Source organism: Andrena cerasifolii, chromosome 7 (assembly GCF_050908995.1).
Source record: "Andrena cerasifolii isolate SP2316 chromosome 7, iyAndCera1_principal, whole genome shotgun sequence".
NCBI classification, from domain to species: Eukaryota; Metazoa; Arthropoda; class Insecta; order Hymenoptera; family Andrenidae; genus Andrena; species Andrena cerasifolii.
This window is the reverse complement of record NC_135124.1, coordinates 4,157,496-4,176,144: the sequence shown is the minus strand read 5'-3', so window position 1 is coordinate 4,176,144 and position 18,649 is coordinate 4,157,496. Positions and strand designations below refer to the sequence as shown.

The window sequence follows — 18,649 nt, the reverse complement described above, 5'->3', positions numbered from 1 at the left end:
GGTTAAATATATTGTAAATGCTTTAATAAACTACGGAAAAGATCTCCTCACGCATCTGTTAACCTTTTTTTTTCTTTTCTTTTTTGTCCCGCATTGGAACAGAAAATATCTGGTCACTTTAGTGTCGCGCACTGCTCTGGGCAGTTTCCAATCTTCCGGAATTTTGTTTTGACTGTCAAGTGCATACACTTGATCTAGACACAATAGTGTCGTCGTGTATGCGTACCTTCAGCTTAGCTTAGCTTCCCGGTGGATTCCCGGCTAATTGGAGCCAATTCTGCGGTTGACTGATAAATCTAGTTTTATAGAATTGATTAATTACGAGAATATAGGTTGATTTAAAGAAGATGAAAAATTCTTCCATACAGTAAGCTCGTGAATTGTCACCAGAGAATGCTATGGATCGAGGGAAGAATGTGTGGCATAATTTTCACGGTAGAAGACATGTTTAATGACGGAGTTCCTTTTCAGCTGATTCGAACATTTTATTTCGAGACGGTCAATGCGGAATTAAGTATTATTTAACTGGGTTGGCAGAAAGCTAAATCACGTATGTATAAACGCGTGGAATGCAGAGACTTAAAGATATAGGTATTATTGGGTCCAGAAATCGATTTGGGCAAGTGTTATTTGTAGATATTTATACACTAGCTTATTTCAATAAACAAATACTTTTTGTTTAATTCATTTTAGGGTAAAGCAACCAGTAATTGGCCGCATACCAGTGAATGACCATTAGGCAAAGAAATGTCAATTATAAATTTAAACATTATTATATGTTTTTAAATGGAGTGTAGTTGCACTTTTAGCCCTCGATTGTCACACTGGGTCAAATTGACCCGGATTTCGACTTTGCGATCAAATAGCTTTGAGGCATCATTGAGAATTATACTACTGGCGCTATGTAGTAGTATTTTCATGTATCCTCTACAAGTAGAGATACTTCCCGACTGTGTGGAAACGTCAGTGCAGGTTTGAAAGCCGTCGAAATTTGAGGTAGGGTCAAATTGACCCATGTGTGACAACGGCGTCGTTTTTACTCCAAATCGGATACAATCATTTTTGTGTCTGAAAGCAATCAGAAAAGTAAAAATAGAAGTATTTTCGTACGAATTGTTCTTTCTTTTACTGAAGCGACAGTCAGGACGCATTTGTTATTGTATTACGGGACACAAAGGCACCGTACTTATTTATGTAATGACTGTGGCTGTCTACAGTAACTTGTTTTTAATTTAACATACCTTGTTACTGATAAAATTAAATTTTATATTCTTGAAATAATAAATGTTTTTTTTCCTGTACAAATGCATGAGTACACCAAAAGATGCCATCATTCAGTTTGCAAAATAAATACCTTTTTTGAAAGCTCCGATATAGGACTATTTTTTTAATCAAAGAAGCACATCTCAAGAGTATTACTTTAAAATTTTAGCTAAAAATATTAAAAATTAAAAAATTTATGATTTTTTAAGCAAAAAATCTTTTGTCGCAACACTTATTCGTTCAAAAATTATTTTAAGCATGGTGATACTATAAACGTCAACTTTCAACGATGGGCATATATTCTACAATGCTCAAACTTTATCTCAGAATTTTTGCAACTTAATTTGAATAATAGTTTTTAAATAACAACTGATTGAAAATTGGCAGGGTCAAATTGACAACTACGTTTGAAAAAGGAGGTGTGACAACCGAGGGTTAATATCCAATATTTTTAGTTACGCGTATTAAGCAAACATTACTAAGTACAACTCTTATTAAAAGTATGCGATCATTTACTGGGCTTCTACACGTTTTACAATTTATAATTGTTTTTTTCTAAATTATGATAAGAATAATTAATTTTATTTTTATAGAAATTTCAAGAAAAATGAATTTAAATGCAATTTCAACAGGTGTTTTGTTGTTATAAATAAATATATTCAAATATTAATCTCAAAGGTCCATAGATTCAACAATTCGGTTATTCACTGGTTGGTTTACCCTACTATTTAATTCCCAATTAAATCATTTTTTGCCATGTCTGCAAAGATTAACGGGATGTATTCTTTAGTTGTAACGACTTCAAGACTTTTTAGTATCAAATTGTACAGATCGATGACAAGATTCTACATACTAAGAAATTAAAATTGGTTGATCAGCAGCATAGATAACGTCCCACGAATCGACAACATGCGTGCTACATAGAATTACTCACAACAGTGTCTATTCACTGCATAACATATTTTACATATTTAAATAAAATGATTTAGAATTTCGACCGTAAAGAATTTTTAAAACTTAAATGTTATCGGCGCACCGGTTCGGTCTGTTTTTAACATATACAAGCAATACAAGATATACAAGATATACAAACAATACTGACCGAAACGTTGGAAATTTAATCTTAAAATTTGCACAATAGCTTTTATTTAATCTCTTAAAAATAAACCGAACCGGTGCGCCGATAACTTTTACTTTTAAGTTTTACATATTTAATCAATGTTGAAGTGAGAATTTCGAATTCTACTTCACGTTAGTATAAACCTGGATTAATATACTTTTAGTTAGTACCACCTACTAAAGAAATTCTGAAACAAGTTTTGGTATAATGATGAAACTAAATAACCGCAAATTTCACAAAAAAAATTAGTTCAATCTATGTGTGATCGTATGACGAATATTATTTCAGTTTAATTAGGTTCATATAAAATAAATATTCAATTACATTTTCGTGCACGGTCTGTGTTATTTCTGCGAAAGCGAATAACGATATCTTTTTGAATAAACTGTGTATAAGATTGTAATTGAATTCACCTTAACATAAATTATACCAACCAAGGTTGATACTAATTTAAATTAGGATTAGTAAGTCTAACTTTAACACTGATTAAATATATAAAAATATTATGTATGGAATAGGTGGATACTTTTGTGAGTAACTGTATAGGAGCCTACTTTTGTTTACTTTATCAAATTAAAATAATAAATAGTAAAGCTTGTGAATTCTACCTATCGCTGATAGAATGAATAGTGAACATTTGACACTACAATGCTCAGTATGTGCTCTATTTCCCGGTTTTATTATGATTATTTACCTACTGAATACTTGTGCAGTAGGGCGGAGTGGAAAATTGAAATTTCAATTTTCAGTTGGCCTGGGTGTGGGATGGTTGCCTTTTGATTAACCAAACACAACTGTAAAAATTTTAGGAAAAATATTCATGTCTCCAAGTTCCTTTTTCTCTTAAAAATGTAAAAAATAAGATTCACATTGTGAATTTTTCATTTTTAAAAAATAAGATTCACATTGTGAATTTTTCATTTTTAAAAAATAAGATTCACATTGTGAATTTTTATATTTTTAAAAAAATAAGATTCACATTGTGAATTTTTATATTTTTAAAAAAATAAGATTCACATTGTGAATTTTTATATTTTTAAAAAATAAGATTCACATTGTGAATTTACACATTTTTCAACAATAAGATTCACATTGTGAATTTTTACATTTTTAAGAGAAAAGGGAACTTACCAGACATGAATATTTTCCAAATTTTGTTTTACAGTTGTGTTTGGTTAGTCAAAAAACAACTATCCAGCACCTAGGCCAACTGAAAATTCAAATTTAAATTTTCGCCTATATAGTATCGCTCCGCCCTAGTGTGCAGGTCGATAAAATTTTATTTTAGAATTCTCGTTCAACAATTATACAGGTGCAGTTAAATCAATCTAGAAGTATCAATAAGGGTACAATTTCAACCTGCAAATAACTCTGAATTTCCAGAATTCAAGATCAATTCAAAGTATTTTAATCAATTCTACGATATCAATAAATGATAAATGAAATTTTTAACCGAGAATTCCAATACCTCCGCCATACAATATTTTATCAGTTGATATATAAATGTCTACGCTTTATTTAAAAATGTTTTTATTTATGATTGTATCATACTCAATATCATGGTCTCTTCTATAAATTGTGTAAATACTGATTCGAAGGAACTTTTTAATTCTCATAAGTTCAGGAATTCTGAGCACCAGAATTTGATGAATCAACGCTATAATACACACTTGACACCAGAGTCTTTAGAATTGCGCAAGATTATCAAATTTAGTCTGATTGCATTGCAGTAACTACATAAATATGAGAATAATAGTTGGATGTTAGTGTTATAAGATAGATAAGAAATATTTCCACTGATTCTGACGTTTCATTCCATATTACTTATAAAGATATTGTTTAGATTACCATTAAAAAATGAATACAATATATTTTCAAATTTCAATAAATCCGCCAATTTAATGTATAAAAACACATTTACGGTTATATCTACGTTCATCCGGCGGAAAAATCATTTGGAAGTACTAAATGCTAATTCCTTGGTGCATGACTATGTAATCGTGCTGAATAATAACTTACAGATCTTGATACGAGATTGCATGTAACTTCTATTTGATTTCTTAACATTGAATGAGGAAATCACTTAAAAAAAATTTACAGTTCGAGCGAGTCAAATTATTTCGAAACGAATTAATTTCACACAAGTATTGTTTCCATAGTTTAACGCTAAACTGCACTTCCCTTTCACATTTCTGGCTCGAATGATTTTAATCTATTACAGCTTGAATGCAGAACACTGCTGCGAGTTGATCCTGGAATATCTTAAACTTTTAGAATCCAAATAAAGTTGAATAATTGCTGCTAGCAAACATTAGAAGCTAATGAAGTTTGTAACAGTAGATGTTACAGTAAAACAGCTTTTTTGTGGTGAAATTACTATTTTCCAATTTCTGTGCAAGTCACTTCGCGTAGAATAAATAAGAAAGGTAAGTCACTGATTATAAGTAACCATTTTAAATTTATAATTCGATAAAACAAAAATACAATGTTTAATTTCTCAAAACGGGGGCGTTGCCTGGAAATTCACACAGCAAGTTATGCTATGCGAAAATTAATCATCGATTACGCACTAAACTCTATTAATTTTAGCTTTCCTTGAATTCGTAGTGTGTGTAAATGGTTTGGAATTCCTCTAGAGGCCGGAAGTATAATTTTGCCATTTCCTCGAGAATCTTAGGTCATAAGAAAGGTTTGCCACCAGCCTAGCATACCTTCTGATGCATACTCACGCTATTATTACTTCGAGGATGACGTTGTAACTATGTACTTTTAATTTTGATAATAATTTAATGAACATTAAGGGCTTAGTCCACTGTGACGGTTTGAAAAATTAAACTCTTTCTAAAGATTTTTTTCTCCGCAGACACAACATATAATGCAATAAATCTTTTTGGTATTTATTAATCTACTCTTATATTATACAAAAAAAATTTAAAAACATTTTTTTAATTTGTTTTAAAACTTTATAAGCGATTATCTCAAAACGACATTTTTTCAACTGGCGCAGGTGATTGCAAAAAAACTATTTGACCAATCAGTCTGAAATTTTTACACGTTATTCAGCACATCAGTGGCTATGGCCGGGGCTACGGAAACCTTTTTTGATTAACCATTTCACACTTTTTACAAGGCAAAATGCTTGAAAAATTCACCGTATTTCGACAGTTAAACTTCAAACATCCGCCATTTTGTTAATTTTCTATCAGTAAATATAATCCTAGTCCCGGTTATAGCCACTGATGTGCTGAATAACGTGTAAAAATTTCAGACTGATTGGTCAAATAGTTTTTATGCAATCACCTGCACCAGTTGAAAAAAATGTCGTTTTGATATAATCGCGTTTAAAGTTTTAAAACAAATTAAAAAAAATTCTTTAAAATTTTTTTGTATAATATAAGAGTAGATTAATAAATACCAAAAAAATTTATTGCATTATATGTTGTGTCTACGGAGAAAAAAATCTTTAAAAAGAGCTTAATTTTTCAAACCGTCGCAGTGGACTGTCCCCTTAAAGAAATGCCTGTTTCTCAAACCTATCCGGTTTACTGTAACAGGTATGGTTACCTGCATCATTAAAACAGTAATTTCCACAACACTTACGATTGATTTTCATCTGGGAGCACACATCGAACCTCGTGCAAGTATAAGTATTCGATTGTGTCCATGATTTCGCGACCATGGCCTCGATTAAAAGTGGATTCAAGGCACCTTTCGACGAAATAACCAATCTAGCACGCTCCTTCGTCGAAATCGTGAATTTACGGCACGCCTTTAATCGGAAGGAACAGCATCGAATACCGCTCGTTTCCTTTAAATTTACCTTTTACTTCTTGAAGGCTCCAAGCGTAAGATTTTGAACTGTTGAAAAGTAAACTTGCGATTTTGAACGTGACTAACATCTCTTAAGGGAACCCAGACCTTCCGGTCTAAAAGTCGATTTTTTTTATTTCATTTTTCGAATGTTCAACCTCTTAGGAATACGTGTTTAAAAGGATTTGTTGAAACTCGTAAAATTCCCAAAGTTATAGGCATTTGAGTAGCGTACAACTTTAAACACGTTTTTCTCGAAACAGTATTCTCAAAACGCTGGGGCCTGTATTTCCAAAAGTTATTATCCGATTCGACTGAGACTTTTTTTATTTTGAAGACTACACTTCTGGCTAGAGGGGATACCAGAAACAAATACAAAAATTTGACAATTTATAATTTCTAAAGGCGTTGAAAGATGAAAAATATAGGGAAAAAGTGATTTTAAACTTCAAGTGTCGTTATTTTCTAAAAAAATGTCACTTTTGTATTTTTGTCTGGTTTCCCCCCTAGCCAGAACTATATTCTTAAAAATAAAAGAAAGTTTCAGTCGAATCGGATAATAACTTTTGAAGATACAGGTCCCACCGATTTGCATGAATTTTTTGACGCCTTGACTTTAACGACTCCCCAGTGCCGTCTGCAATGATTAATTATAAAACAAAAAATATATTCCTATAACTTAAGACATCCTTAATGCAATACAAAAAGTCCCATTAAATTATATGCAGTAGTTTTCCTTTAATTAATTCCTAAAGATCACCTATTTTTTGTACTCAATACCGGAAGGTCCCCTTAATACATCTACATTCGTAACAGCCGGGAAACGTAAAAACGCTAAAAATAGGAGCAGCATCTACTTGAAATGCAGCAATTTCCATTGGAGCGAAATACGTAGGTATGCAGAAGATCATTCTTAACGGCGCCAAATATTCCGTCATCAGCAGATGTCTAAACCAATGTTTACCGCTTTCGCGTAAAATAAACTATGTGTACACGGCATGGCAGACGCATGAACATCAGGAAAGAACAGCTGAACATGGGGTGTGTCATTCCTTTTGTTGATACAAGCTGAGAAGTTAAACTATTAAATCCGCTTCAAGAGCCACGGAGCCCGTTCAATTTCAAACTAATGTCGTACTGATAACAGGCTGACGGCAACAACATCTCAAACTTATCTTGTTTGATGCGTTGCTGAAATACATGCGCGTGATTTATTTCGATGACGCAGTCACTTTGTTCACGTGTCAGCCACAACGTGCTAATGAAGGCAGGCAAAATGTTTCATAAAATAATCTCAGGTGTTTTTCTGCAAATGTTGTACTGCTTCTGGGCAATGTAACGAGTTAATGAGTACAGAAAGGTTACGAGGCCAGTTCAATTGGCGGTATTGCTGACAAGGACTGTCTATACGAAGCTAGACGGTCCTCTTTCAATAATGAAAGGAAAGCAATTCATTAATCAGAGGAAGATCGATGTGTCCTCCTCAATTGGAATAAACGTGCATACAATGAATGGTACTTATAGTGCCTTGAAGAGCAGATAGAAATAGCTGTTACAGACATCTATCAACTTTATAATTTATACTTAAATAATCTGATTATTCTGCTTCTACATTAAAACAAATTTAGGAAATTAATTAAATAATAAATTGCTTCTTTTTATGCTACTTCAATTACAAAATTGTTTTGCCAAAAAATCGCAATTATCTTAATATATAAAGCAGAAAGCTTCTATATGTTTGTGTGTTTGTCTGTCGCCTAAAAACTTTCGAACGATAAACTTTGGAATCACAAAATGTGCCTCAACTCACTATACCTGACTAATCCTGACGAATGTGGCTATTCTCACAAAAAAACTAAAAAAAAAATATTTTTTTATAAAATCAGGATCTAAATTTCGGTCGCAGCCGAGTAGTAAAGCTAGTTACTATATGTTGAAAATCTACGTGTGTTGCTAGATATGTGTTTTGTTTTGCAGCTCGGTTACAATTTTTTAATCAGAGTTGTGAACATGTACATGTAAATACAGAATTTGCTATTTTACGCTCACTGCTAGCATTCAGATATTAACTTATCGATAGCACAACGTTGCTTACTATCCGAAACATTTATGTAGCGAGTGTCGGTATGAAAGAATCCCGTGTTCGATAAGCAATTTCGAATTCACGAAAGACGTTTGATCGGTTGAGAAGAAGTTGAAAGAAAGAGAACATTTTGCCGGTTAAAGTAATTATTAAAAATATCTGAGCTCAATGATACACGACTCCCAATTCATTTTCCGTGACTCATAAGACATTAATAAATTGATGTGTCCTTGCCAAAGGAATCAATGCGTAGATCCCAATAAGAACGTTAGCATACAGAAATAGCCCTATAGAGCACTTGACTAGCCTGAAATAGCACTATGACGCGCAAAAACGACGTTGACTTCGTATGAAGCTGCCAGTGGTGGGGTATTGTATGAATGGAATTTTGACAAAGCACCTAGCTGCTTTGGCACAAATATACGAGACCCGATTGCATATAAATATGCAATATAACGTGATTCTGGTTCATGGATTGCAATGATCCATATAGTTTTCTATTTCTATAACTGTTACTTAATATTTCGACATTTGATGCTAGAATGAGAGTTTAGCGAGAATAAAGGAAAGAGTAAAGTGGAGAAATACCTTTCTTTCTGCTGCATCTGTTTTAGCATAATATCCGCGAGTGGATCTGCGGGTGGTCTTTCTCCGAGAAGTCTCTGTCGGTCTAAATCACCCTGCATCTGCGCGAATGCGTGTTCACCGATGTTTACGGATGACTCCAACTGCGTGGACAATTCTACACTCTCGTCACCTACAACAGGGGAAGGTAAACCATCATTGATTACTTCCGCTGGGGAATGAGTTTATATAGATTTGATAAAATTTCTACAATTTCAGGAGATAAATTAGTACTATTTTATATCTACCGTGTAAAGCGTGCTGAGGATTGTCTATGATTCTGATTTGCCGATCAGGGACCAGAGGTTCTCCATCCATTCCACCTATGTCGTTCGGTAGCTGCCAACACGCGTTATCTTGCTCTGCTAAATTTCTTGGGAAATAGAGTGGAAGAAGAACTTCGTAAATTCCAAGGTCACACGGCTCCAAAACAAATATAATGCATGTAACAGAATCGCCATATTGTTCCAAAAATCTTCTGATTGTTCCTGTTAGGACAGAGAGTGCGGAGTTATTTATCAGGACATATTTGAAGTGTTAAAAAGATTTAGAAATATATATTAGTGCAGAATAATACATATGTACTTACTAAGCGCTATATGTGCTCCTGCGTCAGGGGGATAATTCCGTCGGACTGAATTAATTACTGGTAGTGCAATTGTATGCAAACCAAGCTCTCTTCCTTTTTGTAAAACATTTCTGCAACAAATAAGAAACGATCACATTGTAGTAAGTTCCGGCAGTATGCGTGCTGGTAGGATCGGACCGTTCGCATCGACAGAAGGAAGAGGAAGTATAGTGCCTATACGAGCTATAGTGACTTAGGTGTGAGGTACCCAGCGGGGTCTTAACCGATACCCTGCTGGGTACGGGCCGCTAAACGTGCCCCCACTACTACCTCTTGCAGGCCTGTGTTTAGGGAAGACCAGGACCAAACTAAGTTAATAATAAGTTATTAATGTAAAATAATTTATAGTGCTACTGTTGTAATGCAGTAGGTACATATACCTTACTGAAATGGATTTGTATTTAATATGTGCGGACAATGAGACAATTTTTAATAGCCAGTAGCAAAGCTTAATTGGTGTCTTTTAATAATGATAAACAGTATCTTCAATTTCTGTTTTATTTTATTAAAATCGAAGTTGTAACACTTAATCTATAGGGCCCCGGTTTTGTCCTGATCCTCCCTAAACACAGTCCTGCAAGAGGTAGTAGGGGGCCACGTTTAGCGGCCCATACCCAGCAGGATATCGGTTAAGGCCCCGCTGAGTGACGTCACACCTAAGTCATTATAGTGTAGCTCGTAGAGGCACTATATATAGTTAGAACTTTATATTTAACACGTATTAGGGCTGGGTTCGAACAGTCTGACAAAGACAATGGGATATACTGATTTGTCCCGTTAAGGATGTATCGAACCTATCTTCAAAATGGTACCATGTTGATGCAAATTTGTGAGATTGTTGTTTTTAATCTTCCTGATGTGCCCCAAAAATTTTAAACCAATGCACTAAACGGTTGCTGAGTTATAACGATTTTAATTTTCACTGATTTTACACGTACTCTTATGGAAAGAGACGATCTTGACAGATAAAACTGCTGAAAAAATGTTGAAGGAATAGTACCAATGTTTTCATTTTTTTTGTACATATAGTATATGGATAGATTAAAATATCTGCCGAGTTTCAATTATTTTCACTACACCGTTTTAAAGAAATAAATTGTAACTTGAGAAAATTGTGAATTCAGGGCATTTTCACTGCCAAAAGTTCAACAAATAATGCTTGAAAAAGCATTTGTAAAGTGAAAAATCCCTCTCTACGAGTAAAAATAAGACTTCAACAGTCGATCGAGTTCCTTATATCTAGATTTACTATGCGTAAGATGTAGATATTCAAGTATTTCAAATTTCATATACTCTTGTCTAATATTGTACGTCCGATACATCCTTAAGGGGGTAGTGGACTATTGGACACGTAAAATCGTTAGTTTCTTTGATGCTAAATTACTTTGATACCAAATAATCATTATCGTCGTGCTTTTGACAATCTATTGTGGGCACGTTTACGAGTAATTACAAAAAAAATCGCCGGAATATATACAATTGTCGAAGTTATTAATCGTTGATGATAGCCTTGTACGGCGCGCCGCTGCAAGTGATGTACATTGATTCAGGTTAGCTAATCATCTGAAAGCAAAATGCTTTGAGCTGAGTATTTTATACACCAAAATCTACAGAGTGGAACTTTGCTGATGAATTTGAACAAAACTTGTGGAAGTTACACACAAATCAATTTTTCCCCCACATTTGTGCGGAAAAAATCGTCTTTAATCGGTTATAAAATGTTTTACAAACATCCAATGTTGATGAAGGAATTCTACTCTGTAGAGGAAGGAATTCTACACGTCCAGTAAAAATTTCAAGTGAAAATATTCACTGGTTCAAGAGTTATAGTAAGTAAGTTAAGTCCCCTATGCCAATACTGCTCTGCGCGACAGTTACTGGGCGGTGCACTCAATTACGTTCGCTTCTATAACTTCTACAATTATTTGAATTTCTTCATGAAATTTTGTTTTAAATGTTCGTAAAGGATAAGACTTTCAGAATCAATAAAGAAAAATGATTTTTTGAAGTTGAAATAGTCCACTACCCCCTTAACAAAACGGTATGCTATTCGGCTCGCCTTTCATTTTTTCCGGTTCTTTTACTGTGCCCCGATGGAAAGAAGTGGGTCGAGAAACTCTAGGGTATCGCTATTGGTCGGCGCGACAACGTCGACGAATACAAAGTAAGCAAACGGGACGCGGGCGGCGGGAGCCAATGCGAGCGAAGGACCCCTCTTGCCCCTGTGACATTTCAACCGACTTCTTTCCATCGGGCCACAGTAGTAATACAATACCGCCGTTATCTCGAACGAAATTTGTCTTATCCCTGTTGCGTGCCCTCTCGCTCACTCTCAGTCTCTCACACTCGCCGCGGGGACTACAAAAGAAGTAGCGGAGATAGAAATGTTCTCTTAGCGGAACGGAGGATCCGTCCCCATAATGGGACAACACTGTACCGACAGTGAGCGAAAAGGTGCAACAGCGAGGACCTACGACCTACTTCCAGTTGAGAGTGATAAGCTACGTGTGCGGTAGGAGTCATACACTAATGAAAATCGAAATTTTCGTATTTCTCAACAGATTTACATGGCAGCATTACCGATTGCTTGGTGAGTTTTCTCAATGAAAATGAGTCCAAACACGACGTAATTCGGACTTCCCAGTCCTCCTACTATCCAATCAGGACCGCATTTATACTTTGGGAGGCACATCATTATGAGGCCTCAAAAGAATAAGTCTATTTCTACAACCGTGTGGCATATGTACACTAGGCGCCACAATCGGCTTCCCATGGGAAATTTGGCAACGTTGCATGTCACTAGAACCGGTGAGTTATGGCTAGTGACATGCAACGTTGCCAAATTTACGAAGTGAAGCCGTTTTGACGCCTAGTGTACATACTCAGATGTAGGGAACAAAATAGCTATTACCCCAATAATTTTTTGCCTCGTTAGTTGTATGCTAGCATATATAAATGGTATGCAATACAGCAGTTCCTGTTAGTTTTATATTCTAAGGAAAGAACAATGTACATACAGTGGCTCACAGCCGTAATCGTACACTCTTTAAAATCGCATAACATTTTTAAAATTGGTCTAAACGACTTGATTTTTTTTGAGAAGCTAGAAGGATACGTTTGCTAAGTGACGTGTTTTGTCGTTTCGCTGATTTCGGGAATTTCGCGATTTTCGACCTTATTCTGCGATCTTTAAACGTTTGTAGCTCAGAGCAACGTTAACCGATTTTGATGAAATTTTCAGCATGTATACAACATACTTAAATCTACAAAGGGGATTTTTAAATTTTCATTACAGGCTTAGATAAAAAAGTTGAAAAACGACCTTTAAAAAAAAATTGAATTGCAATTTTTTTCAAAACGACGAATCACGTCACTTAGCAAACTAATCCTTCTAGCTTCTCAAAAAAACCCTAGTCATTTGGACCAATTTTAAAAATGTTATGCGATTTTAAAGAGTGTACAATTATGGTTGTGAACCACTATATTTCAAATGGAGGCGGATGGCCACACTAATTTTCCAGCCGCCTCTAGTTTCTTTATTATGAATTTAATATTTAAAAATAAGTATTTGTCTTTTGCAGCTATGTATAACTAGGCTGTTTTTGTATTGTTGTTTGTGAGGAGTAAGGTTTTAAAATGTGGCCCCATAGAGAGTGAGGTCCCTGCTTGCGCCTTGTCGTAAATGCGGCCCCGTTTCCAAGTGTGATTTGAAGATACAATAAAACAGCCTGCCCAACCTCAAATCAATTTGTCAAACCGTTTTTGTACAAAAAAAATTCACAGTTACCTATTTTTCGGCTCAACAAGGTGCAATCCACCCTTAAAGCATTTACAATATATTTAAAAATACATGTAAAAGGTTACATGTCCAATCCGAAAAACTTTGCGGGACACTTTTCAATGCGGGACAAAGGGCTGAAATGCGGAACGTCTGGTCACTTTGAACTATTGTTGTAAACTGTACCAAAGAAAAAATAAACCTAACCTAACCTATTACATATAATTAAAAATGGACAGAATTGTGTCGTGTTTGGACACATTTTCGTCAAGAGGATCAATGAAAAACATAAACGTTTTAATTCTCCGAAGTGGATGTTTCATCTCACACGATCTCTTCATTCCCAGTAAACAAACTGACCGCAGTATGCCAGCAGATTGGCAACAGATTCGAGTAGATCCTGCGTCAGATTTGGGGCCTACTATGTCCGCATTCAAGTATGGTTCTATGGTCAGATCCTGATTGGCGGCAGATACTGAGCAGATCCCACTGCCTATCTGCCCCAAATCACGTTGCACAGAATCTGATCGATTTCTGCCATTAAATTGTACCAGCAGACCCAGCCGCCAATCTGCTCGCAGGTTAAGGCAGCACAATCTGTTGGCTTTCTGCTGTCAGTCTGCTTTCATCATCGAATATAACAAATCCTGTATCAAATCTGCAGTCTTTCTGTCACAAACATTTGTACTCAGGCGTTGAGCAAAATCTGCAAAACGTGGCTGACTGGGTTGCTTTTGGCTGCCTGAAGACGAAAAATCGCTCGTACGAAGTAAGCAAAACAAACGGTGGGGGGTGGTCAGAGTCGGACAAGTCTTATTTCGAAAAACGAATAAAGAATAACGAATAAATCTGCAGCGTTATTCTAGCCAGATTTATTCGAACAAGAATTTATTCGAAAAAAACATATTCGATATTTTATTCGAAAAAATTTATTCGATATTTTATTCGATATTTTATTCGAATAACGCAGAACTCTGGGATTGGTCGGCAAGTATAGAACTCGGGAATTGAGCATGCATGCAAGGAGGGAGTACTGTGTTCACTTTATGAAAATTCGAAATGATAAAAATTTACCTGTAGCAGCAGTGCAATGTATTTTGGGCTGCTGTTTGATATTTCACGTTATACACTGGTCCAACAGTGTGGAAAATAAAACGTGCAGGTAATCCGTGCCCTTGCGTCACTCTTATCTCACCAGTTTTGCATTCTGTAAATTATTACCATGAAATAAAAAAGATGCAATAAATCCTACTTCTTTCTCTATTAGTTTATTAGTGGCTTTAAGGGGTCATTATGGTAATCTCGCCGCAAAATTCAGCAACATTCAGGTTTTTTTCTCAGTGAATACAATGAATAACAATGTCAACTTTTTTCATTTATTAATCTACTTATAATGTATACGGAACAATTGTTTAAATACACTTTTAATTGTGTTTTTTCAATGTTGTCTGGAGTTCAAAATCGCGCCTTTGAAAAGACGGCGGGAGTGATTTCAGCTCACAGACTCATCTGAAACAGAAAAACCAAACTGAGTCTTAATCATTATGAGTATCGCTATCGCAGGTGCCAGAATTAGCCGCACAAGTCAAAATTTAACAAAATTGCGCGCATTCAAACTTCAAGTAAAAATGGAAAATTTCGAAACTTGAAGTTTGAATGCGCGTAATTTTGTTAAATTTTGACTTACGTGGCTAATTCTGGCCCCTCCGATAGCGGTGCTCATAATGATTAAGAATCAGCTTGGTTTTTTTGTTTCAGATGAGTCTGTGAGCTTAAATCACTCCCGCCAGGGAGGTATTTCTTTTCAAGGGCGCGATTTTGATCTCCAGATAACAGAAAAAACACAATTAAAAGTGTATTTAAAAAATTGTTCCGTATACATTACAAGTAGCTTAATGAATGAAAAAAAAGTTTGACATTGTTATTCATTGTATTCGCTGAGAAAAAAAGCCTGAATGTTCACGAATTTTTACCCCTTAACCTTTAAAGGGCCGTGATTTTTCCATTGAAATTGTAAATTTTATTTACTTAATTTATGCATATATACCACCAAAATGGCCGGCAAAGTATCCAAATTCTTAGGTGGCCACTATTATAGTGGCCAGCCCGGCCGCGAACGGTATGGCATATACTGAAATTTTTAAAATTTGAACTTTAATGTTCCTAAGGGTTTTTGATATCGCTAATCACGATTCTAAGGTCAGAGTATCGAAATTTTACCCTGAAACAGTGTTGCCAACCTAAACAAGCCTAAATGAATAACAGCAGTTACATTCATATATTATTCTCTCCTTTGGCGTTATCCAGAGCTAACGACGTGGACGTAGAAAGTTTTCTAGCACTTTTTTTATTTTTGGGGTGTTTTGTGTTACTTCTGGAATTGTTTTTTTAGTTTTCTGATTTTACTATTTACTATGCGAGCTGCAATGGTGCAACTCAACAATGCCCATGCATTATATAAAATGAATAATGAATGTGTATCTCTATGTTGCGTTTTTTTTTATCTGTTTGTTCATACTTCTTGTCCTTCCAAATGAAAAAAAAATAATGAATTTATATGTCGGAAATTCGAATTTACACAGGGGGTTATGCACAATGCAGTGTCACATGTAGAGCATATATAAAGAGTTCGACGTCTAGTTTGCCGTAATTAACACAAATTGCATCGTGCTTGTTTAGGTTGGCAACACTGTTTCTGCGTAAAATTTCGATTCTCTAACCTTAGAATCGTGAGTAGCGATATCAAAATCCCTTAGAAACATTAAAGTTCAAATTTTAAAAATTCTAGTATATGCCATACCGTTCGCGGCCGGGCTGGCTACTATAATGGCCATCTAAGAATTTGGATACTTTGCCGGCCATTTTTATGGTATATATGCATTAATTTTAAGGGGACATTCTACTCCCTCGGTCGAAAAATCCGCCACTTTTCAGTGATGGTTTTTATAATGATATACACACTGAACGTTTTCGAATTTCGGGGGTATGTTGCACCACTCTTAAAATACAAGAAAAAATCTTTGTTGTTTGTTTATTTTACTTGTTTACTTGAATATATCGCAGTGAAGTTGACGTTTTCAGAATTGCTGGCGGTTGAAATTTTGGACGATTGGATCATCGGAAATTAGAAAACCAAGCATATTTCTAATTCGCAGGAGTATGGCTATCTCGTTAACCACAAATATCTTGAAATTTTTTAATACTTTCCCACGTTTTATATCTATTAAACAGAAAAGAAATGCCCTTTTCGGTACTTTCAACTTTGATCGACTCCCATTTTAATAATTTTGCTCCAAAATTGTTCTTTCGTGGAAAGCGAGATAACCATACTCCTGCGAATTAGAAATATGTTTGGTTCTTTAATTCCCGAGGATCCAGTCGTCCGAAATTTCAACCGCCAGCAATTCCGAAGCCGCCAACTTCACTGCGAAATATTTATGTAAACTAATGAAATAAACAAACAAAACTTTTTTGTTGTATTTCAAGAGTGGTACAATATACCCCCCGAAATTCGAAAACGTTAAGTGTTTATTTCATTACGAAAACCATCGCCGAAAAGTGGCCGATTTTTCGGCGGAGAGAGTAGAATGTCCCCTTGAGTATATAAAATTTACAATTTCAATGAAAAAATCCCGGCCCTCTAAAGGTTAAACATAATACAAGGATGAAAAGAAAAACATCTCCATAATATAAATTTTTTGCAAAATCTGTTATATATAACTGCTGACTCATATCCAACCCACACCTTTAACTTCGTTAAAAATTTCCATCTTAAGCGCTGACCCAGCTCGAGCAAATATTCTTTGGCACATAGGACTGTTATCATCTAATGTTTCGTTAGTGGAATTTACCACTGCATCCACTTGTAGAACAGAAATATCCCCAGTCCTGAAACAAAATGCGGCTGTAGCATCTCACAAAGCAAATTGAATATATTGCTTTGGAAGTTATGTTGTTCTTACCATAGCGCAAGTTTGTTGTTAAGTGCTGGTTGGCAAGGGAAGGGGCTTATGGTATGATGCGATGGTTCTCCAATGGAATTGGAGTAGTCTGTGAACCGATGTTGGACTGGGAAGTCGGACCATCGTTTCAATGAGCCCGTCTCCACCACGTCCAGGGCAACGCCTAAAGGTTCCATGAGCCTCATTCAGCTGAAACGAAAATTTCCTGTTACTCAAAATTACCTCAACCTTCTGTAATAAAAATTACACATCATTCTCTAACACACGTGTTTCTCAAATATTTAATATACCTTATTTACAAAGTTACTATCTCCACCAATCTGAAAAAAAATCCCAACCTCATTTCTTCCGTCAACTAACGGTCAAAACGAACTTAAACAAATTTTCCATCAGTCCCTCGAAACTTTTAAGAAACCTTCCCTTCCCGTTTCCACTACCACTACTACGCATCGTTTGTTTACGAAAGTCGAATTCAATTTTGCCATTCCCCCACGCGAAATGTCACGCTGACATTCAGCGCGCAGGCGCAGAGCGTCGTCAAAGTGCCGCGAGATTTGAACCGAATTCCGATCAAACGATATGTAAAGGTGCGTCTCCACCGGCGTTCGCGAACTGTTCACGAACAACATGGGAATTGAATTTCCTTTTCGCGAACTGTTCGCTGGTGAGGACTCACCTTAACTCGGCGGGAGGCGCTACTGGGTAAAATTTACCACCACAGTGGCGCTAGGGTAAAGGACTCAATTACTGACACCTAACCAATTACTGTCACCTTAAGCTATTTTACTTAAAATAACGAATAAATAAACGTTGTGAAGTCATACACAAAAAGAATTATGTAATTCAACCTATAATCTATACTGTAGATTATACACTATAGTTTATTTATTCGTTATTTTAAGTAAAATAGCTTAAGGTGACAGTAATTGGTTAGGTGTCAGTAATTGGGTCCTTTACCCTAGTTGCGGAAATATGAAGACTGATGAGTTTTTGTTACAATTTTTTAAAGAACTTTAATAAAGATTTTAAGATACTTCATAAATTTTGTTTGGTTCTTAAAACACTGTACTTTAACATAAAAATTGCAAAGTTAAAAAAAATATTCTGAAACCATGGTTTTTTACGTTTCAATTTTGGGTATTTTTGACCCGGTAGCGACAACCTGTGTTACAATATGGGGTGCGCCTCCCGCCGGGTTAAGGAAAATACGCGTGTGGTAGGGAAGAGTGGGGATAATTGAACCACTTTTTTGGTTTATCGTTATTTCTCTATGAAATTTTTTTATTAGTTATGTTTTTTTTTTTAATAAAATGAAAAATTAATCATTCCTTTATCATTTGCAAAATCGCTTTGAAATGTAATGCGGTTTATTTTAGATTGT

At 35.3% G+C, this 18,649-nt stretch overlaps 1 protein-coding gene across 3 annotated transcripts in view; it reads right to left on the bottom strand.

Annotated features, from left to right (window-relative positions):
• Gdap2 (ganglioside induced differentiation associated protein 2) overlaps nucleotides 1-18,649 on the bottom strand; it is a 127,551-nt gene that overhangs the window by 43,219 nt on the left and 65,683 nt on the right. Inside the window, exons 1-7 of one of the 3 annotated variants that reach the window (XM_076817067.1) lie at nucleotides 17,559-17,702; nucleotides 17,269-17,457; nucleotides 17,052-17,194; nucleotides 14,381-14,513; nucleotides 9,490-9,599; nucleotides 9,149-9,388; nucleotides 8,865-9,033 (exon numbers count right to left, since the gene is read on the bottom strand). In XM_076817067.1, the coding sequence (XP_076673182.1) occupies nucleotides 8,865-9,033; nucleotides 9,149-9,388; nucleotides 9,490-9,599; nucleotides 14,381-14,513; nucleotides 17,052-17,194; nucleotides 17,269-17,453 (980 nt within the window). In that variant the 5' untranslated portion in view covers nucleotides 17,454-17,457; nucleotides 17,559-17,702. Of the gene's footprint in view, nucleotides 1-8,864; nucleotides 9,034-9,148; nucleotides 9,389-9,489; nucleotides 9,600-14,380; nucleotides 14,514-17,051; nucleotides 17,195-17,268; nucleotides 17,458-17,558; nucleotides 17,703-18,649 lie in introns of those variants that run through there. The other 2 variants (XM_076817068.1, XM_076817066.1) reach the window with 2 other exon arrangements.